This window comes from Physeter macrocephalus, chromosome 8 (assembly GCF_002837175.3).
Source record: "Physeter macrocephalus isolate SW-GA chromosome 8, ASM283717v5, whole genome shotgun sequence".
Lineage (NCBI taxonomy): Eukaryota > Metazoa > Chordata > Mammalia > Artiodactyla > Physeteridae > Physeter > Physeter macrocephalus.
In genome coordinates, this window is record NC_041221.1 from 161,909,785 (window position 1) to 161,933,423 (window position 23,639).

A 23,639-nucleotide genomic window follows, 5' to 3' on the forward strand; every position below is an offset into this window, starting at 1 on the left:
AGAACTTTATTGAACAAAGGATTCATTAACAACGAACATTTTGGCCAACCCAATACATAGACTGACTCACTGGTGCTCTTATTTGGGTTTGTTGCCTGCTAAACACCCACTCTGCTAATGGCCTTGGTCTGGAATAGCAGTGACCTCAGCCTTTCTCCAAAGCTCAGATCTACATGATCATTTGGACTCTGCAGTCTCAGTGACTTAGTCCCCCCTGCCTTCTCCTTCCCCCAACACAGATATTACATTAATCAACTTAAAGCAGATGTTCTTAGCAAAGAAGTAGGTCAGGTCTGCAGACCCAAATCCCAACCAGTCTTTTCACAAAATCTTGATGAAAAAAAAGTGGAATTGATATTGCAATAATTAAGAGCCAAATATGACTACCACTGGTGGCAGATAACATTTCACTTTCATTAAGCAATATAAAATAGATGCGAGAATTCCTGGCTGCCACCCTGACACACCAGGCTTTGCAGAATGAATCTTAAATTGCACTATGTCAGTCAGAGCTCAAGAGTTATCAGCATCATTTAATTAACTTTTTTTTTTTTTTTGCGAAAACTAACATGTTGGAATAAAATATAAAAATGTAATCCCTGTGCAAACCCACCACTAATGATGGCCCCCGGCAGAGACCTGAGCTGCACCCAGGCAGGAATCAGGGCATTAAACCCTCTTTGTTCCTTCCCTGAAGCCTCCTCCCTTAGCTAGAAGGGAAAGAGGGGTCAGGGGTTTCTTCCACGTTGGCCTAGGCGCCTCAGGAGTGGGGAGCACTTCTCTATTTAAGGCCCTAGCCTCTCTCCTCTTCTCCTTAATGCTCTTAAGATTCAGCCACTCTCCTGTTGAAACTGATGTGTATTTTTATTTTTAAAAGAAAACAGAAGCAACACTTTGACTAGTTTTCCGAAAAAGAATGTTAACTGGAGTCTTTGGCTCCAATTACGAGAGGATGGTATCGCCTGTGAGTTTCGCTGATGGGTGTTATCTGTAAGAAAGAATGCATACTTGTGGGCCCAGGCGTGTGAGTGAGACGGGGGGAGGGGAGGTGGCAAGGAGCAGAGCGAGGAAGTGGTTGAGTCTCTCAGGGTTCAACAGGGTGTTTGGCAGATGCAATTGGCTGTGGGCAGGGCAGCTCTCTCTCGGGTGGTGCAGACTCTGTAATGCACCAATGGCAAGTAGGTGGTACAGGCATCACCACACCCAAGGCAAATGTTCCAAAGGCGTCACAGCACTCTTGACGGCCGAGCTTGAATTTGGCTTCAGGATCCTTCCACTCCCGCCCTCCCAGCAGCCATTACCAATCGATAGGTGTTGGCACTCGATAGGTGTTGGCACTCAGGAGGTAACCTGTGTGCCATCTCTTCATAAGCCTGTTTCACCTGTTGCCACCTGTGTCATGTGACGCCACATTGCTGGTCAGAGAATTCAAGCTTTCTTGTCTAGATTCTCCAATGGCCAGGAGGAATCTAACATCAGGGGAGCTTCCCAGATAATTGTGCTGGGAGCTGTCAGCTAGAAGGGAAAAAAAAAAAACAGAAAAAGAGTTCCTTTTGTGGGGCCCCATTATACAAGAAACGAAAATGTTATGTTTGCTTTATCATCAATTCTTCCGCTAACTGTTTGTTCTTTTTCCTTCTGTTTTCTTTCTCTAAAGAAATAAAGAGTTTAAACATAGGTAAGATGAAGAAGTCTTTCCCGTATAATTTGATATGGTTCGTTTGCTTCCTTGTGTTTGCTTTTTGTTTTGTGCTTTCTTGTGTAATGTTGTATATTTTTATGTACCAAATATAGTAACTTTTTATGTGCTAAAATTGTGTGTTGTGGATATGATAAGCTTTAGCAATTATGAAATTCAGTCAAAAATGAACCAAATAAGCTGACAGTAATTAGAATTTCCGGAAGATGCAAGTGCAAGGTAATGAACCCTCAGCAAACTTTCATCCCGACTGCTCAGTGTGGTCCATAATTGGGCTGAACAGTTGAGGCAAACTTCTGGCTTTTGTAAATGCTGGACTGGGTTCACAAAAGCTTTAATGAACTGGAAACGGGTCAAAAATTCATTTTCAAACTCCTTAATGATTTTTTCCCCCTGGATATATGGTCACTTTATTTTTATTTTTTTTTTATTTTTTATTTTTTGTGGTATGCGGGCCTCCTTCTGTTGTGGCCTCTCCCGTTGCGGAGCACAGGCTCCGGACGCGCAGGCTCAGCGGCCGTGGCTCACGGGCCCAGCCGCTCCGCGGCACGTGGGATCCTCCCAGACCGGGGCGCGAACCCGGCTCCCCTGCATCGGCAGGCGGACGCGCAACCACTGCACCACCAGGGAAGCCCCTGGTCACTTTAAAAAAATTAAAAAAACAAAACAAAACAAGTTAATTGCCAATCTGCTGGTGAGAATGAATCCAACAGTCTGATGCATTGGAAATTGCCTTGGAATTCAGTCGCTTTTAAGTATTATGAAGGGTGCGAACCGAGTACTTTTTGTCTAAGTAGGCTTTGTCATTCAACTGCTCTGAGATTATCACCTAAACCATATTGGTGCAATTCACATATATGTGCATGTTGCTCTGGGGAGCTTCCTGTTACAACGTTAGGAAAACTCCAGGTTGCACTAAAATAGAAGAAAAGTGACCTTCTTTTTATTTGGAAGAGGAGGAAAAAACAAAGCAATGTATTTTAATATTCAAGGGAATCCTTCTCTTCACTCCTGGAAATGAAGTTGGCAGAGGCTCCTGCGTGATGTTAGGTCAAAATTAGACAAAGAACAAAGTTGTACAAGATCATCAAAGTCAGTGCAAAAGCCACGTGTAGGAGTCCTCTGCCTCCTCCGTCTCAGGCACGCCCAAATTGGCTGGTTTTAGACACCCCCATTGGGCCAAATTTTTTAAAAGGCAGCAATGCCCCAGAAGGACACCCGCTTCAAACTTCCATACTCCATCTGACCTTTGCCATAGCCCCAGTGTGAAAGCATGGCCATCCATCTCCCTGAGCTCCTCTGCAAGAATGTTGATTGAAATGAGTTATGAGGCTACGGGGAAGAATGGGCTCCCAGCAAGAACTGACCCCACCCCCTCAACTGGCTGCTCTTCTGCCAGAGATTTTGAAAAGCCTCCTTGAATTGGGCTCCCTAGAAAGTCCAGAATTAATTATCTTGCTCACAGACAGGCACAGGTGTGCAATGCCCTGATTCTTCTGATGATGGCACCAGCTCCTGTGTGGTCAGTAACAAAGTACAGCGTCTAATTAGAAAATGGCATGAATTTTTTCCCTTTCTGCCCTAATTTGTTTTGCATGTATGGATAGTCTCTCAAGACTTAGTAGCCAAAAAAAGAAGAAGGAAGGAAGGAAGGAAAGGAGCCCAGGTAGCCTACTCTCCCAGACCTGTTATCTAGGCTGGAATTTGAGAAAGACCTTGACTTCTAGTTGATATGCCTCAATAGCAACCTGAGGAGAGGCCGGAATTAAAGACGGTCTCGACGCACAAACTGTTCCTTAAAATGGCTTCCTTGTTCTTTTCTTCCTTAACTCAGGGAAGAACCCAAATGGTGGTGTTTTCATTAGTAATTTACCAGCTACTGTCTACAGGACAGATGTATCCAACACTACCATCACCCTCACCTTCCCTTCACCTTTCCTAGCTCCTCGCTTCCCATAATTCCAAACTACAGTTGAAAAATAACTGAAAAAAAAAAAAAAAAGACCTGTGCTCATTTTAGGCATGTGGAAAACCTAGTCTCCCACACTAGGACAGAGAGGCGTCTGCTGCTCGCATCCTAGGGGCAGTGAAGCTAATCACCAATGTGGGAATAGAACAAGTAAGTACCCATTCTGGTCTCAACCTCCAGCCAGTGACCGACACTGCAGGGGGACGGAAATGTAGCGTTTGAGCCAAAAGGGTCACGAGTGATGCTCTGATTTGACTTCTTTATTACCCCAATAAGGAATCTAGGACCCATCGTGGCCAAAAGACTTCCCTAGGTTCGCCCGCTGGGTCCAAGCTGAGTTTAGAGTTTCCTGTGTCTTAGTCCTGAGCCAAGTTTACAGATCTTACCCTGTCCTCGTCAGCAACACGTAGGACAGCTGGACGCACGGCAGAGAAAGAGATCCAGGTGTCTGAGGCTTCATGCTCTCCTAATTCACTTCCCCCACCCTGAGGTCTCTCTCTCTCCTAGTGTGTCTTAGAGTCCTGGCAGATCCTGGGCCATGCCTGTGACCTCGCCGTTACCCAAGATTTGAAAACTACATCTCCTTCCTTTACAGTTCAGATTCTGGACATGATATCGGCAAGATACCACATGTCATCACACAAGATACCAACTTTGTTCATATCCACACCGAGGAACAGTAGAGGAGATCTGAGGCTGAGGACTGGGGACGGCTCTGGGGAGCCGCCCATCACAAAGTTAGGAAAACTCCAGGTTGCCCCAGTATTCATGATCTAGTACCTTGGAGGCACTGCGGAAGCATAGATTAAAAAGAGGACATTGTCCCGTGGATGTGTTCCTCGGCCCCACTTGCGAACATAGTAACCCACGGGGGGAAGAAAGGAGGCTGGCACCCACAAAACACAAACACAAAAGCAGTATCAGAGTGAGACCTTTCGCAACAGCTAAATGAAGCAATGGTATTCTAGCATGAAGGGAGGCGATGAATTCTCTGATAGCGTGAGGAGCTTAGGTCCAATTAGAAGCAGCCAAGAGCCATGCTATGTTAGAACACTAACTTATTACGTTAGATTCTTTCCAGTTCACTAAAGTGGAAAGACAGCGGAGGTGGGTAGAGTCTTGCTGGGATTTCTGTCATCTCTTTGATCCAGGAGGCCAGCTGCGTAGCCCCTTCTCATTCTTCTTTGTGCTTCTTCTACAGCAACAACCCAGCGCACAAGTACTATCTGGCGGTGGACCCCGTGTCCGGCTCTCTCTACGTGTCTGACACCAACAGTCGGCGAATCTACCGAGTCAAGTCTCTGAGCGGAGCTAAAGACCTGGCTGGGAATTCAGAAGTCGTGGCAGGGACGGGAGAGCAATGCTTGCCCTTCGACGAAGCCCGCTGCGGGGATGGAGGCAAGGCTGTGGACGCCACCCTGATGAGCCCTCGAGGTAGAGGCTGCGGAGGAAGAAAGCCCTTCCCCAAAGAGAGCTTGCCACACGCACGGCTCCCTCCCTGTTGGAACTGAACTAAGCCCAGGCAGTCCCAAACACAGCTTCCCCTAGAATAATTTAACTCTGCTAGATGGCTTTGGTGTGTGGGTGAACGTTTCTTAAAGAAGCCAGATTTATTTATTTGAGGTAAACTTCATCACCCGCAAATGTCTTTAGGCTACAAATGGAAAGTGGGGTGGATTGTTCCTGGAGATGGCTGGCTTCCGCCAGTCACAGAGAATCAGAAGGAAATGTTCGCTCCGAGAGCCAGATTGCCAGCTGTGTGGGCTGCAGACAGAACAGAGCCCGGTAGGAGGGCCTCCAACCACTCCGCAGCTGTTCTGTTAGATAATAGTGTATCTAAAGTCAAAAGCACAGTACCTGACATTTTGCAAATGCCCCATAATGGTAGCAATTAAGAATGGGTATCATTTCCAAGGGCCTGGATTTGGGGGCGGGGCGGGGGGGGGGCAGTTCTTGGCCCTGATGGATCTCTGTTTTAAAAGGACTAACTGAAGGTTAAGGGCATGTTAAAAAAAAAAAAAAAGAAGAAACAAAAGGAGGTTAAGGACCCGTCATTTGGAGGTCCAATTCTTGTTAGCATTTTTAGCTATGCTGAAAGCACACAGCAGCATGAAATGAGGATGGGGAGCCTTGGGCTTGCGCACCGGGGTGAAAATGCAAAAGAAATAGAAGCTGCTGTCTGCCTCTTACCAAGGGAGTGCTAAGACCAGCGTTCCCCCCAGAGTATCGATGGAGTCAGGGCTTCATTGGGAATACTTCCTGGAGGATTCATGTTGACTTAGGAGTTTGTGACTGCAAGGGTCATTGTTTCCCAACCTCATTGTTGCAGTCAGTTGTGAAGGGTATTCAAGTAATTTACTACCAATCATTTTTTAAGCAGTGAACTTGGGAAGTAACATCTTTTCTAAAAAGAGCAGATGCAAAATGATCTTCCCCTTCCTTCATTTGCAGCCTTAGTTCATTTGCAGCCCAAGGTTCGTTCTTTGGCTGCGTGGTGAAACAGCCAGCGCCCCAGGAATTAGGCAGATCTAGCACAGTGCCCCTGAGAAAGGGTATCACCTTAAAAGATTGAGAGCCACAGCTCTCAGTGTGCTACTCCAGTCAGGTCCCTAATCCAAGAAGGTAATGCCCGGTAGGGCACCCCTACCCCCAACCCCATCCTGCCAGCCCTGCTCTTTGCCAAGAGACGCACTCCCACTCTTTGTCTTGCTCAGGTATTGCGGTTGACAAGAACGGGCTCATGTACTTTGTCGACGCCACCATGATCCGCAAGGTTGACCAGAATGGAATCATCTCCACCTTGCTGGGTTCCAATGACCTCACTGCTGTCCGGCCACTGAGCTGTGACTCCAGCATGGACGTGGCCCAGGTGGGACCCTCCCTCCCTCCCCCCACCTCATTTCTCATCACTATGCCACACCTGGTTCTGGGCCTGAAGTTCTCACCTGGGGCCTGTTGGGGTTGGAAGTGGAGTAGGAGGAGGAGATATAGATACAGATCCCAGGTTTGTTTGCAGAAGGCTTAAGATGAGCTAGACAGCAGAATGGAACGGGACATGTCAGATAGAAATGAGAGAGAAGTAGAAAAAGAGAATGGGAGAGGGAAATTCTGCTCAGAAGAGTGGAGCTGGTTGACACACTCCAGCCATGGCAGATTATAGGGTAGGAGTTACTGTGTAATTACCTTTCTTCTTCATCATTATCGCAGGTTTGAGAATGTACCATACAGTATTACGTGTCAATCAGAACTTCCCTGTTAATCTGAAATGATTGCATCCTCACTATATAAACCTTTACTTTGCGCAGTAGGAACGAAAGCAGATCCCTCTGCGATGTTCCCCCAAGAGATAGTCTTTTAGTCCAGGTTCTTACCCGTTGGCAGAGAACAGAGGCTCACTCAGATGTACCACAGGAGAAATGGGACTTTATCCTTCTTTTTTAAAATTTTTGTTGGAGTGTAGTTGATTTACAGAAATGGGACTTGAATATAAGGGTCTTCAAACAACATGGAGTCTATGTTTACTCTTCCAAAAGGGCCTTTTCCACCCTCGGTCAACTTCATTAATTTCAGCTCAAGTTCCTTAACTAACTGACCACTAGTTACTGAGGTTTTCATTTCAGATTCTGCAGAGAAGGGATGTGTTTGGTCCAGTTCACTTTTTCAAGCAAACACTCAGGTTGCAGTTCGCTGGCCCGCCTGTGCATTGGCTGCCCTTGGGTCAGGGACACCTTCTAAACCGCGTGGCTCCTTGTCGTGAATCAGATAAAGATGCCTCCTCTACAGGAACCTAGCCTCCTCAGGCCCACAGCTTGGGGAGCAGAGTATGGGCTGCATCACATTAGCCCTCTGTGCCGTGAACCACCTGACTCTGACCCTGGTCCAATTATCTGGGGCTGTCAAGAGCATCATGGGTAGAACTGGTGACCTACTCTAGCCACAGTAGGTGATAGAGCAGGAGATGTCTGTTCCAAGTTACTTCTTCGCTATCGCGTACACCCAGCGTAGGCAATGAGCAAGCGGTTCTATGATGGGCGCGTCTTGTACAGTGTGTTAGTAAAAAAAAAAAAAAAAAAAAAAAGTAAGTCTTTTCTCCCAGTTGCCTAAAATCAATAGAAGTGCCCTGCACAGTTTAAACACTGAGCACGTTAGAGGCCGTTCTTGAATTTGGTGCCATATCATCCACAGGTTCGCCTGGAATGGCCCACAGACCTTGCCATCAACCCCATGGACAACTCCCTGTATGTTCTAGAGAACAACGTCATCCTTCGCATCACCGAGAACCACCAAGTCAGCATCATTGCGGGACGCCCCATGCACTGCCAGGTTCCTGGCATTGACTACTCGCTCAGCAAACTAGCCATTCACTCTGCTCTGGAGTCAGCCAGTGCCATTGCCCTCTCTCACACTGGGGTCCTCTATATCACCGAGACAGATGAGAAGAAGATTAACCGTCTACGCCAGGTAACAACCAATGGGGAGATCTGCCTTTTAGCGGGGGCAGCCTCCGACTGTGACTGCAAAAACGATGTCAATTGCAACTGCTACTCAGGAGATGATGCGTATGCGACTGATGCCATCTTGAATTCCCCATCATCCTTAGCTGTAGCTCCCGACGGCACCATCTACATCGCAGACCTTGGAAATATTCGGATCAGGGCGGTCAGCAAGAACAAGCCCGTTCTGAATGCTTTCAACCAGTATGAGGCTGCATCCCCCGGAGAACAGGAGTTGTACGTCTTCAACGCCGATGGCGTCCACCAGTACACTGTGAGCCTGGTGACAGGGGAGTACTTGTACAATTTCACGTATAGTGCTGACAATGACGTCACTGAGTTGATTGACAATAATGGCAATTCCCTGAAGATCCGTCGGGACAGCAGTGGCACGCCCCGCCACCTGCTCATGCCCGACAACCAGATCATCACCCTCACGGTGGGCACCAGTGGAGGTCTCAAAGTCGTGTCCACGCAGAACTTGGAGCTTGGCCTCATGACCTATGATGGGAACACCGGCCTCCTAGCCACCAAGAGTGATGAAACCGGATGGACCACTTTCTATGAGTAAGTAGGTTTTTAAAGTAGCTCCTAACAGTACTCACCCTACCCTCGCTGGCATCAGGGCTGGCCGTCCGTGTAGCTTTTAGACTTGTTGACTCATGTTGTCTTCCTAACTTTAATGCCCCAGGGTATTCCTGTCCACTGACTCCTAAATGATTTGCACTATTGGGTGGCTGGTATTGAACACCCTCCCTACAGGAGTTGGGAATGCCTGTTGCCTGCTTGCCATTCCAATTTCAGGATATTGGACACGCACAGCGCCTGAGAGATCAAGTGTTGATTAACTTTGCTGATTATTCATGTTTGCCATGGGTGCGGAAATTAGAAACTAAAAGGCAAGATCCTGGTGGGGCTCCTGTAATTTGCCCATAGGTCCAGCAACACACTTGATTGCACAGACAGGTAGATAAACTCTGAATTTCCTCCTTAGCAGAAGCAGATCAATACAGATAAAGTGCTAGGTATATTAAAAGATGTGAGAGCTGGGCATATTTCCCCTAACAATTATCTCATACTTGATAGTCCTTCTGTTTGTTTTACCAAAAAGCTGTTTTCCCTCGCTCCTGCAGGCAGTTCTTGGTCCAGCTGCCTGCTGCTGCAGGTATTAACCAGTGGCATGCCGGTGGGAGGGAATTGCTAAGGCATGATTCGCTGGCTGAGACAGATATGTAATTTATAAGTATCTGGCTCTCCTTGACGGTGAAGGATCTGGCTAACCACTATATATTTGGAGGCGTTGCTTGCTTTCCATCTAGGTGTTGCTGCCAGCTGAGAATTTAGTGAGTTGGCAAGGTGTTGTCACAGAAGGAAAGAGGGACAGGGGAGAGAACAGAAGACCTCATTGTTGATCAGTTTTACCTTCAGGGATGTGCACGTCCTGTTTGCATTCCGAAGGGTTTGGGAGAATGTAAAGGAAGCTGTTGCCACCTCCTGGAAATTGGCTGCACTGCAGAATTGCTTGCCCTTGCTCTCCTTCCTTCTTTGGGCCAAGCTGTCTTTCTCAGACTTCTGAAGCACCCTAATATCCTTCAGACACTGGGACTTGATCACACTTTATCAGCCAGTGACTCTGTCCCTGAAGGCACCATCTAAGTGCTGTCTTTAGCTCTCACACCAAGTTAGGCTAAAGCTACACTTTAACCCAAACGCCTCCTAGAGTCTCATCTTCTCTTCTGGAAGTTGCACCTGAAGACCCAATGCATTTCAGAGAGAACTGGTGTCACCCTCAGGAGGCCAGTCTGAAGTAGGCCTGACTTCAGAGGCTGTAGTAACAAAGTTCATTCAGACTGAGGTGCATCCTGAGACAGGAACTCTAACTGGGAGAGTATTTTCCAGAAGGGGCCCCTGGCTGAATGAAAACAAGGTTAAGGTCTTGTTTGTTTGTTTATTTTTCTAATGTGCGTTCAGAAGTTACATGGAAGCATAATTTTTTTCTCTCTTGATGTGAAGAGCTGCTTTTTTTTTTTCCATACTGTTGAGTTGGTAAATTATCGTACGTTCTCCATTGTAGGGGTTCGATGCGTATGGCTTTCTTGGCCTCCTAAAAAAGATGCTAATTTCTTTCTGTTTTGTGGTATGTTTTACACATGGTCAGCAAGTTGGTGGTTTAAAAATCAGAGACAGACTCTAAGTTGGTCGTTTAAAAATCAGAGACAGACTCTACTTCCTGTGGGGACCGCAGTAGCCTTAGCGAAAACTTTAGAGAAAGGAGTTAACCGAGTGATGAACAAAACCACACAGAGGCCTTGAGGCTCTTAGAAAACAATCTGTCCTTCAGTGAGTGCTTGTAAGAACACCTTCCTTCTGCATAGTGCTTTATAGGTAAAGAAGCCTTTCGTCCGCCCACCCTTCACAACGACCTTCTAAGTACAGGTGTGATTATCCTCATTTTATGGATAAAGAAATTGAGGCTCAGAGACGTGAAGCCACCACCACCCCCGTCACCCCACCCCCAAGGCCACAGAGCGAGTCAGTGGTGCAGCAGGACTCAAAGCCAGATATCCAAGTCTCGCCTTCTTTGCGTTACACACCAGTGTCCTGAAGCGGGGCTGTGAGTAGAATTGTCCTGCCTTCCTTTGGATTCCAAAAGGGAACTCACCTGTCCCAAAAGTTGGGGGAAGGTACAACCCCTACAGACAAATTCCTCATTGACTCTGGGAGCGGGAGAGAAAGGTGAGGAAAAATAACACTATTGAATTATCCTGGCCCTAGTCGATGGTCAGTCGGTTTCAGAAAGTTCCAGGAAGCCCCAGCCTTGGAATTTAACTTTCCCCAGATGTAGGCCACTGGGTCCTGATAGAAGATGTAGCCTGGTGGGTATACCTCTGAGAGAACACAGGTTTTCACAGCCTTCCCCAGAAGACAGGACAGTATACCAGAAAGCTCCCGGATCTTGGAGTCAGGAAGACAAGGATATGAATGCCATATACTTACTTATTGACTTTGGACAAGTTACTTAACCTCTCTGAGCCTCAGTGTCCATACATCTGTCCAGTGGGGATAATTAATAATGAAAACCGTATAGGGGCACTGTGATAATTCACTGAGATGATATATTGATACTTTTAGAAATTAGCAAAGCACCTGGCATATAGAGATTCAAGGAAGGGTAGATGCTAAAGGGATTGAGAGAAGCAATTGATGTATCACACCTCTATCTCCATCCCACCCGCTCAGATTCCAAACAACCAATTGCATAGTGGATACAGGAGTCAGGTAGATGGAGATTCATTTTGGAGAAGCAGAATTGAAGAATGCAGTTTTTACATTTGGTCTTTCCTTACTACTCCACTCTGAATTTATCCCGCTCTCTCCCCATGCCCCCGTACTTCTGCCTTGCCCCCATCCCCTGCCAGGGCAGAGCCTGCCTTAGTAAACCTGGGGCCCAGAGGCACAGAAAACACGTCACCCTCAAGCACAGGCCCTCCAGAAGAGAGACACTGTAAGGGGCTATTCCAGTCCTGAGCAACTCCTCCCAACCAAGCAACTGGGGATGGAGTGAATATCGGATCCGAGGGAGGGAGGGAGGGAGGGATGGAAGTTGCCTTTCCATGGAGTAGGGTTGAAGAGTTACTTCCTAGAATAAGCAGGCACTGCAATTCAAGGAGCCTGGAATGGGTCCCTTTAACTGTTACCTTTCTCCCACCTCCTCTTTGTGTTGGGAAGTGCCTCACGGAGAGCTCGGCAGGAATGGAGCAGACATGGGAATGCCTTCTGGAAGTTCTGTGGTGTCTGCTAAGTTCTCGGACTGGGGGAGAGAGTGGCCTGTACTCCTGACACAGGACTGTACTTAAAATTACAACCACCACTACACGTGCTCTCTCTCTTCTCCCGCCTTGATTTTAATCCTTTCCACTTGTCACCATCTGACATACTCTATATATTTGTATTAATTTTTATTGGAGTATAGTTGCTTTACAATGTTGTGCTAGTTTCTGCTGTACAGCAAAGTGAATCAGCTATACGTGTACATATATTCCCTCTTTTTTGGATTTCCTTCCCATTTAGGTCACCACAGAGCACTGAGTAGAGTTCTCTGTGCTGTACAGTAGGTTCTCATTAGTTATCTCTTTTATACATAGTAGCAATAGTGTGTGACATACACTATAGTTTAGACTTCAGTTTATTTTGACCCTCTCCATCTAGCTTGCACACATCATGATGGCAAGGATTTTCATCCATTTTGTTCCTAGCCGTGTCCCCAGAGCCTTGAACGGTGCCTGGCACATAGTAGGAAGTCAGTGAATAGACGTTGAAGAAATGAGTCAGACGCAGCCTCCAGCCCCACGAGTCAAGGCAGGACTGGTTCCACTGGGTCGCCGTGAGGTCCCATTACTGGAACTCATAACTCCTTGCCAGGATGTGCAGACTTATTTGCAAAGAAAGAGACCTGAATCTGGAGATAGATACTCACTCCATGGGTATCGGAAGCAGAATCTTCCTTGAAAGTTAAAGAAGACCTGTTTTCTCCCTCTGGCCCCTGAGAGTCTGGTCTGAACCCCAATCCGCTCTTCCCCAAAAGTAGACTCTCCAGTTCCTACTGTTTGTTTATCTCACAATGAAGTGCAGCAATCTATACGTTGTAGGTGTCCAGGTAATACAGTGGATTGGAATTAAATCGCTGCCTGGGGCTCCTAGAATACACTCCTCACATTGTCCCTGCTTGGCAGCAAGAGTTGGGGACACTAAGCGCCCTATATCAATACACGTAGAATTGTTTACTTTTCTTATTTATTGAGGTAAAATTAACATATAACTTTATATTACTTTCAGGGGTACAACATAGTGATTCAGAATTTGTATATGTGAAATGATCACCACAGTAAGTCTAGTTAACGTCTGTCACCATATAGTTACAAAAAATGTCTTACTTGTGGTGAGAACTTTCAGGTTCCATTCTCTTAGCAACTTTCAGATAGGTAATACAGTATTATTAACTATAGTTACCATGCTGTATATTATATCCCCATGATTTATTTATTTTAAAACTGAAACTCTGTACCTCCCCATGATTTATTTATTTTAAAACTGAAAATCTGTACCTTTTAAAACTTATTTTATTGACGTATAGGTGATTTACAACGTTGTGTTAATTTCTGCTGTACAGCAAAGTGATTCAGGTTTACTTACATGTATATATTCTTTTCCATTATGGTTTATTACAGGAAATTGAATGTAGTTCCCTGTGCTACACAGTAGGACCTTGTTGTTTAATCCATCCTATATATTACAGTTTGCATCTGCTAATCCCAAACTCCCAATCCATCCCTCCCCCACCCAACCTTCCCCTTGGCAACCACAAGTATGCTCTCCAGATCTACGAGTCTGTTTCTGTTTCAGGGATAGGTCCATTTATGTCATATTTTAGATTCCACATATAAGTGATATCATGTGGTCTTTCTGGCTTACTTAGTATGATAATCTCTAGTTCCATCCATGTTGCTGCAAATGGCATTATTTCATTCTTTTTTATGGCCGAGTAGTAGTCCACTGTATATATGTACCACATCTTCTTCATCCATTTCTCTGTCGATGGACATTTAGGTTGCTTCTGTGTCTTGGCTATTGTAAATAGTGCTGTTTTGACCATAGGAGTGCATGTATAGTTTTGTCCGGCTATATGCCCAGGAGTGGGATTGCTGGATCATATGGTAACTCTATTTTTAGTTTTTTGAGGAATCTCTGTACTGTTTTCCATAGTGGCTGCACCAACTTATACTCCCACCAACAGCGTAGGAGGGTTCCCTTTTCTCCACACGCATTCCAGCATTTATTGTTCGTTTGTAGATATTTTTGGTGATGGCCGTTCTGACTGGTGTGAGGTGATACCTCATTGGAGTTTTGATTTGTATTGCTCTAGTAATTAGCAACGATGAGCATCTTTTTATGTACCTATTGGCCATCTGTGTGTCTTCTTTGGGGAAATGTCTGTCTATACAGATCCTCTGCTTATTTTATAATCAAATTATTTGTGTTTTTTGCTATTGAGTTGTATGAATTCTTTCTTTGCATATTTTGGATATTCTTCCCGTATCAGTTAGGTGAGTTGCAAATATTTTCTCTCCTTCAGTATAGTGCCTTATTTTGTGGATGATTTTCTTTGCTGGGCCAAAGCTTTTTAGTTTGATATAATCCCACTTGTTGGTTTGTGCTTTTATTGCCTTTGCTTTTGTGTCAAATGCAAAAAAAAAACAAAAACAAAAAAAATCACGAACACTAATGTCACAGAGCTTACCGCCTATATTTACTTCTAGGAGTTTTATGGTTTCAGGTCTTACAGTCAAGTTTTTAATCCCTTTGGGTTAATTTTGTGAGTGGCATAAGATAGTGTTTCATTCTTTTCCATGTGGCTGGCCAGTTTTCCCAACACCACTTTTTGAAGAGACTGTTCTTTCTTTCCCCCATTGTATATTCTAGGCTCCTTTGTCATAAGTAAGTTATTTGACCATGTATGTGTGGGTTTATTATTTCTGGGCTCTCGATTCTGTTCCATTGGTCTGTGTGGCTGTTTTTTATTCCAGTGTCACACCAAATGAAATCAGGGAGCATGATGCCTCTGGCTTTGTTCTTTCTTGATTACTTTGGCTAGTAGGATATCTGTGGTTCCATAAAAATTTTAGGAGTGTTTGTTTGTTCTATTTCTGTGAAGAATGCCATTGGAATTTTGATAGGGAATTGCTTTGAGTAACATGGACAGTTTAATTCTTCCAATCCATGAGCATGGACTATCTTTTCATTTATTTGTGTATTCTTTGCGTTCTCTCATCAGCGTCTTATAACAGTGTACAGGCCTTTTGCCCCTTGGTTAACTTTATTCCTAGGTATTTTATTCTTTTCTTGATGCAATATAAATGGTTTTGAAAATTTTCTCTTTCTGGTAGTTTATTAGTGTATAGAAACACAACAGATTTTATATGTTGATTTTGTATCCTGCAGCTTTTACTGAATTTATTTATTCCAACAGATTTTGGGGTGAAGTTTTTAGGGTTTTCTCTATGTAATTAATATGATGTCATATACAGATAGTGACAGTTTAACTTCTGCCTTTCTAATTTGGATGCCTTTTTTTCCTTGCCTAATAATTAATTGCTCTGGATAAGAAGACTTCCAATACTTTGTTGAATACAGTGGCATCCTTTGTCTTGTTCCTGATCTTAGAGGAAAAACAACTGTCAGCTTTTTACCATTGCGTATGATGTTAGCTGTGGGCTTTTAGTATGTTAAGGTATGTTCCCTCTATACCCACATCGTTGAATTTTTTTCTGAATCTATTCAGATGATAATACGGTTTGTTCCTTCATTTTGTTAATGTGGTATTTCACATTCATTGATTGATTTGCCAATGTGAACTATCCTTGCTTTCCCTAGAATAAATCCCACTTAATTATGGTGTATGAGCCTTTTAATGTACTGTTGAATTCGGTCTGCCAGTATTTTGTTTGTTGAGGATTCTTGCATTTATGTTTAGAGACATTGGCTTGTAATGTTCTTCTTTTCTTGCAGTGTGTCCCTAGCTGGTTTTGGTATCAGGGTACTGCTGGCCTTGTAAAATGACTTTGGAGTGTTCCCTCCCCTTTATTTTTTGGAAGAGTTTAACTAACTCTTCTTTGAATGCTTAGCAGAATTCACTAGTGAAGCCGAGTGAGTCTGGACTTTGGTTTGGTGGGGGGGGGTTTTGATGCCTGATTCAATCTCCTTACTAGTAATTGGTCTGTTCAGATTTTATTTGTTCATTATTCAGTCCTTTAATTTGTGGAACCCAAATTCAAGAGCATAAAGCTGAGCATAAAGTTGCTGTTCTCACTAACTAACTAACTAACTTGGGAAAGCATAATTAAGTAAGTACCCCCTGCCTAAGGTGAAATGTATGTTTTCAGGTGTATCGGTGGGTAGTAGAAAAAGGCATCACCGTTTCTCAGGGCAGGCTGGCGTTTTGATGATTCTGATGGGCAGCCTCGGCGTGCTGCACCACCTGGCCACCCCACCTGCCAGTTTCTCTTTCTCTGGCACCATGAGTCTGTCCCTTGTGTCGTTCTGAGTGCTGGGGAAGCCTTCAGTCCCAGGAACTGTGTTTGTTTCTAACCAGTGTGTCTCTTCTCCAGCTATGACCACGAGGGCCGCCTAACCAATGTGACACGCCCCACGGGGGTGGTGACCAGCCTACACCGGGAAATGGAGAAATCCATCACCATTGACATTGAGAACTCCAACCGTGATGACGATGTCACTGTCATTACCAACCTGTCTTCTGTGGAGGCCTCCTACACAGTGGTACAAGGTAAGCCCCTCGCCTACCACCACCCCTCACCCCCACACTCAGCCAAGGCCAGAGGTAGGTGTGAGTTACCAAGCCTGGGAGGACTTCCAGAGACCTCCCACCCCTCAGCTTGCTGTTTTAGTCCATAGCAAGCTAACTAACTAACTCTGCCAGAGGTCAATCTTGTAGAAAAGGACTTCTTAATTAATTAGATGCAGGAGAATGTCATCTATACCAAACCAAATGGCTGGATATTTGGAAATGTCTACATATTTATGTGAAAATGTCAGTTTTCATCCCTCTGTACTCTACTCTGCCCCCACCTCTCCATCACTCCCTACCAACCCAACACACACAGTTACCTTCTCAAAGGTGGCTTTAGTCTCTTGAGCCCACCTGTTTTTTGGTCCCATTCTGATTCTCCCTTTCTTCCAAGCGTTTGTGTGATGAGTGGGTTGCTACAGTCACGGAGCCCTTTAGCAGTCTCTTGCCAAGACCTCAAAGGTTTCTGACCACCTCGTGTACAGTCCAGGACAAGTGCACAGGCTGGCAAGAAAAGGAATTGTGCAGGTAATGAAGATATAATGTCAGTGGGCTAGCCCATTGGCCAAGGATAAACGTGTCCTCGCAGCAGATGAATGGTGTCATTGCTGGACTCTTTATCCCACGACAGAGCCTGTTTCCATGACTCTACTTCTGCTCTGCCAGATGATTAATGATGTAGATTTTGTCTTTCTGCACGATGGCTGCGGTCGTGACAGGTGCACACTTGCACACTACCCCAAAAGCCAGCGCCTCAGAGCCCAGGCCAGCTGGACTCCCCTGCCCAAATAATCAGGAAGCATCGTATCTATAAAAGGAGTCTCCCACTCACATTTCCTACCTGGAACTTTTCGATAAAGGAAAAGGTCAGAAGTCTGATTGACTGACTGACTAGCGTAGATTCCATCTGGGAAGACACACGCGTTATCAGCACCCACTGGCTCAGTCTCCCTCGTGCTAGTTGAGTCTCTTCAGAGTCCTCTGGATGGTGGAGTCAGCAGCAAACGCATGAGGGGCAGGAAGGTTGCTTTTTCTGCGTCTTTAAATGTACTCTTCATAGTCTTCCGTGAGTAAAAGAAAAATATCACAGCACAATTATTTCTGGAGTGCCACATATTAATAATGTTGTGGGTCAGTGGCATCTCTGCTACTCACCTTAACATTGCGTGTGTGCTAATTGAAGGCAGCCTTACACTGACAGCTGCAAAGTACCATGGAAACCTATAAAAATAGGGGTTCTGTTCTCTCATGACTAACAGAGTGGATGATTTCTTTCCCTCTCCCCGCCCCCACTTACATTTCTCCAGATCAAGTGCGGAACAGCTACCAGCTCTGCAACAACGGTACCCTGCGGGTGATGTACGCCAACGGGATGGGCGTCAGCTTCCACAGCGAGCCCCATGTCCTAGCGGGCACCATCACCCCCACCATCGGGCGCTGCAACATCTCTCTGCCCATGGAGAATGGCCTGAACTCCATCGAGTGGCGCCTAAGAAAGGAACAGATTAAAGGCAAAGTTACCATCTTTGGCAGGAAGCTGCGGGTAAGTCGTTCCACCCAACTTGTCCCCACAGAGTGGTAGGGGACACCCCCCCTTTCCTCCAGAGCTGAGGCCATCTCCCAGTTCCCAAGCCTCCATTGCGCCTTTCTCTCTTCCCTGAGAGAGACACGTGAGCCACATCCTGCTGGGACTCAGACCTCGGAGAAAACGTTCTGCATTTCCTAGGACTAGAAAAGCCGGGGATTTACCTTAAGCTATAAGCAGAGATCCCTCCTGGTCTTCTTCTCACACTCGCTATCCTCTCTGTCAACTTTCACTGTTTGCCCAACTCAACAAATGAATTGGTGCCCATGGCTACTGTGTGGTTTTGGTTTGCTAAATACTGAAAGTTTTTACTGAAAGTTTTATAACGTGCTCTTTACGCTCAAGGAGTGGGCAGTCCAGTAGAATGTATAAACCTCAGGATAATCCGATGGGTTAAGTGAGTAAAGAGAGCAACATCCAGGGCTTCGTGGGATCACAGAGGAGGCGCTACTATCCAGCCTGCAGGCATCAGGGAAGGCTTCCTAAGAGGAAGTAACAAGCAAACTGCAGCAGGAAGTTTAACCAACTCTAGCTTCCCCAGACTAGGTAACGTACCCACCAGTTACAGCTTTAAAAACCAATATATAACATTTATTGAGGACTTTTATGATGAGAGCACTACGTTAAATGCTTTACTTGTATTATCTTACTTTCAAGAGCCCTGTGGGAGTAGGTGTTATTATCTCCCTTTTTCAGATGGGGAAACAGAGGCTCTGGGACGCTAAATAACCGGTCCAAGGGTACAGCGGCTAGCAAACAAACAGCAAAGCCAGGACTCGGCCCCAGCTCTGTCTGTCTGTCTCACTTGCCAGGATTCTTAGGCAGCAGGCCTCACAGCCTCCTGCTTAGAGCAACAGTCATCCAGATAATGTGGTTCCTGCTCTGTTCACTTACGTGGCATCAAGAGGGACTGGTTCTTTCCATCAGGCTCTCCCTTGCTCTGGGGAGAATCCTCGGGATCTCGGTCTTCGTCAAAGTCGGCACCTGTTTATTGAACACCTAACTAGGAGCCAGGCAGTGTGCTATGCGCTGGAGCTACATGGCACAACAGGGGCCGCAGATAGATAAGAAGTCAACTAGCAGATAAAATCATTGCAGATTGAGATACTCACCAGGAAGACGGTAAACAATGCAATACGGCAGGGTTTAACACATGCTTGGCTTTGGAATTCCTGAGATTAGAAGGCTCACGCTCAACAAAACCTGGGTCACAACTTATGCTGTGTTATTGGATTGAAATCCAGCCAGCCCAGGTGACCTCCCTGCAGAGCCAGACCACTCCATGTTAAGATTCAGCCTTTGTCTAGCTGGAGTTTAATTCTCCACGTTAGGTTATCAGCAGTCTGCCTGCCATGTTTTTCTTCCTCTGCTGGTATCTGCAAAGTTGCAGTATCTTCCTAAAGACAAAAATGAAATGAGATTAGTAGCTAAATCCTTAATGACTGGATTTCAGGGCTGTATAATTGATTTTTGATACACTGCACCATAGAAATTGATTAGAAATAGTAATCGTGCCTTTTCTCTGATAAATCAGTGATGCATTTTGACTAAAAGTTTTCAAAATAAAGATAAATGCAGCCCTAAAATAAAATGGCTATAATCCCAACTCCTCTGAATATTAAAAATTGTAATAATGGTACTCATGGTAATTAGCAGAAGTTGGGCGTGCAAGTCTCATAACTGAATTTCTGCCAGGGTTAGATTTGCTGGCATCATGTTTATGCAAATCGAAACACAGCTTTATCTATCAACACCTCAACATTTAATTGTCTGGTGTTAGTTCCTGTAACAATAATCACATATCCATTTAGCTCTCTTAAATGAAAATCACTATGAGATTATAACAGGTTGAGTGGACTGAAAATGTAATTTGAAAATGAGGGAGAAAGCCTGGAATTTATTTGCATCTCATTTATTTTAATTCAATTCATAAATCGTTTAGTGAATGAAATAAAAGCAACTCCTGGAAATTGCCAGGGAGCAGGTGGGAGAAGGTAGAGAGGGAAAGTAGAGTGTCACTTGTGAGTCGTGTGACGTGAGCTATCCCAGAGGCCAGGATTTCAAGGGAAGGGATACGTCATTATATCAGTCAGGAGAGGATGGGGTGTGATCGGTTAACAAATGTGAACAAATAAGCCCTGAAATGAGGGCTTAATGAGCAGGGCTAGACATGGCAGGTATCACTGCCATCCTCCCTGGTGAGAACACAGTGGGGTGACTCCAACTTACCTGCAAGGAAGCCCAGGAGATGGTGTCTTTCTGCAGGCCTAAGGAGACGATGAAGGGAGATTTGGCGACCACGTAGCAGGGTCCCTGCCATCCCGATCAGGGCTGAGGGCTGCTTCACAGAAGAGTTGGAATCAGTTCTACAGAGCAGTAGGAATTAGCCAGGCAAAGATATCAGCAAAGGGTGATCAGACAGAGTGTCGCCTGTAAAAAGGCAGAGGGGTCCAAAAGAAAAGGAATGTCATTTCAGAAAACTACCTCAGCGTGGCCAGAGAGTTGGTCAGGGTTAGGGTGGGAAGGCAATGGAAGGGCATATTTTGCTAGGCTGGCATTTATCCTGAGGACAGGGGCGGGGCTGTTCCAGGGTTTGGTTAGCAGAGCGACGTGTTGGGATTTGTCGCGTTAGAAAGACCTCTCAGGCTTCCTCGGGTGCAGAGGAAGACAGGTCAGACGGGGACAGGATAGGAGGAGAGGGGTAATCCAAACAAAAAACGAAATCATTAGCAGAGAAGACAGAGGGACATCTGAGAGCTACTTAGCACACACAATTAACAGGATTTGGCAGCTAGCAGGGTTGCTGTGTCATGCTCCCCTTTTAAGGGGCCCCTGCCATGATCATGTAGACTGGGAAGCCGAGAAGCCCTCCAGACTTCAGGAGCTGGCCTGCCAGGCTCTGTGGAGGGAAGAGGCAGGGAACTGAACCCCAAGACAGAGATGTGAGATTCTGACAGCCCCAGTGCTGCCACTTGCAACGGGGAAGAAACTGAATGAACTTGCAGGTGCTGCCACAGAACCAGCACCATGTAATTGTTGCTCCCCACCCGCCGTGGATAACAAGGGATTTGGAGAGCATCTCTGGTGTGGTAACTGAGGGTCTCGTGCATTGAAGCAAATCGCCTGACCTTTCCCAGGGACTGGCAAGCTCCTGGCATTCTGGCCACATCTGAGTGACGCGAGGGCTCAAGGCTCCGAGCATCCCTGGAGTTTACCGAAAATCTCGGTGAAGATATTACCATAGGACAGTACCCAGTGAAACTAGGTACCCCTTCTTCCAGCATTCCAGCCAAGGGCACCTCTCAGGTGAGGAACGCGTCACCAGCTCTTACATAGAGGCTGGTGAAATGTAAAGTGGTGGATGGATGGACCGTGGCCACCCGCTTCCACCAAAATCTTTATGGCTTTGTTGCTTTGGCAAAATCTCGAGTGGTTGTCTGTGCCCAAACTCAAAGTAGGGAAGGTCTTCATTATGCCTCCCAAGGATTTCTCCAGGAATCTCACTTGAAAGAGTCCTCCTCCCTCAGGCCCTCCCCACCCACCACTCTTTCCTGTTTCCTCTGGCCTTCAAAACACTCACAAAGCTGTGACATCAGGGTACCTGTAAGCTCCATGAGCACGAGGGCCATCTCACCGCTGTATCCCTGGTGACAAGTGCCATGGGATGGGCATTCAGGCAGTGGGTGACAAAGGAAGGTATGAAGACCATGCCCCCTTCTAAGGCGCCTCCTTGGAACATGCTTAGTGCATGCTTAGTGCATAAATGCCTCCGTATCTGTCAGGGATCTTTCCACTGCAAGAGACAGGAAGTGCACTCAAATTAGCTCAATTAAAAAGGGCATGCGTTGTCTTGCCTCGCAGGCCCCTACCAGAGAGGAGCTAGCCTTAGCGACTTCACCAGCTCAAATGATAGCATCAGGTTGACATCCTTCTCTCGGCCCCCTTCCATCTCTTAGCAGTGTTTCCCTTGACACTTAGCCTAATTTACCCCTACATTCGACTGGTGACCTCTTCACCCTGGGAGTCAGGCAGACTTGGCTACAGATGACTCCAGGCTGATATACCAGTTCAGCTTAGTGACCCAGGGGGAAGAGGAAGCAATCTCTTAGAGAGTTAAAATCTAAAATCCCTTGGAAGAATTCTGAATGGCCTGGCACAGATGGAATGGCAGCCACACCCCTGGGCCAATCACCGGTCAGGCAGGTGGGGGTCTGTGATTGGCTGGGTCACACGTGAACACGTGTCTCTTGTGACGGACATCTCAGTAAAAACTCCTAGATGGGGAAACCTTAGAGAAAGGGGGTGCTACACCCACAGAAGGAAGAGATGGTTAAATCACACTCATACACACCCAGGTATAGCCTTCATCCTCCCTCTTGCCAAAGCCTAATCATAAAGCAAACTTCTGGTCCTGAGGACCTCTTAATGCATTAATGCTCCTCCCCTCCAGCAAGACTTTTTTCTAGACTTTTGGAAGAGAGAACTGAAACCACCTCCTCCTGTTAAGATTTAAAACTTCTGCTCTTTCCTAAGATGGGTTTAGTGCATGATTCTCTCTGATAAGGAAGGCATATAACCACCCTCTAGGATATTTCCTCCTGATTATGATTTACATAGAGATTGCAAAAGCAAGAAACAGCTACATGTGTAGGTAGCAGAACAAAAGGAAAATTGCTTCCCAGATAATCTTCCATCATGATACTGGTATTAGTGTTATTAGTATTCCAGGAAGTGGGAGTTCGTAATTTTGTTTTGGTTTCTGTATGATTAATATGACATTGCAATTACACGTTGGCTTGTGTTACTTTTACTTTTGTGGCAAATGACAGTGATGCAGGAAGAAGGTGGGAGGCGGGTGTGCATGTGTGCCTGTGAACACACGCACGTGAACTCAGTTCTGCGTGGAACCAACTCAGGTAGATCTGTTAACATATGCAGTCATCACAAGAGCCTGAATTTTATCAGCCCTTCCTGCCACATTCTACACCAACCAGTTTTATTTTTTCAAACACCTGTTACTTTCCTGGCACTGTACGAGGCACTGGGTGTATGTTAGTGAACAGACAAGATGCTGAATTCTGAGCAGTGCTCGTGCAGGCAGAACTTGCTATAAATGTAATATTAGCTTAAATAATATATAATTGGAAGGGTAAGCCTCTGCAAAATATATTCAACAATGTATCCCCCAAGCAAACATTACTTTCGGATGACTTGCTTGCTGTTTTGATTGGTGCGATGGAAAAGTGGAAAGACCCTCATGGAGCTTTATGCTGTAGCAAGGGGAAACAGATAATAATCAAATAAGTTACAAATAGTGTAAAGAAATGGTGATGGGTGCTGTGGGAAAAAAAAAAAAGGTTGAGATAACAGGGAATGTCTGATTTAGGGTAAGGCCACTCTAGGAGGATGTCATTTGGGCTGAGAACTGAATGAAGAGTAGGACATTTTCAGGAATGGAATGGCAAGAAAGCCTTCTGTGCTAAGGTACCAGCATGCACAAAGGCCCTGAGGCAGAACATGAGCCAGTGTAG

General features: G+C 45.7%; 1 protein-coding gene across 1 annotated transcript in view; it reads left to right on the top strand.

Moving 5' to 3' along the window:
- TENM2 (teneurin transmembrane protein 2) overlaps positions 1 to 23,639 on the top strand; it is a 554,076-nt gene that overhangs the window by 485,266 nt on the left and 45,171 nt on the right. Inside the window, exons 19-24 of the mRNA XM_055086878.1 lie at positions 1,658 to 1,678; positions 4,870 to 5,102; positions 6,383 to 6,537; positions 7,854 to 8,728; positions 16,327 to 16,502; positions 17,831 to 18,066. Coding sequence (XP_054942853.1) covers positions 1,658 to 1,678; positions 4,870 to 5,102; positions 6,383 to 6,537; positions 7,854 to 8,728; positions 16,327 to 16,502; positions 17,831 to 18,066 — 1,696 coding nt within the window. The remainder of the gene's footprint in view (positions 1 to 1,657; positions 1,679 to 4,869; positions 5,103 to 6,382; positions 6,538 to 7,853; positions 8,729 to 16,326; positions 16,503 to 17,830; positions 18,067 to 23,639) is intronic.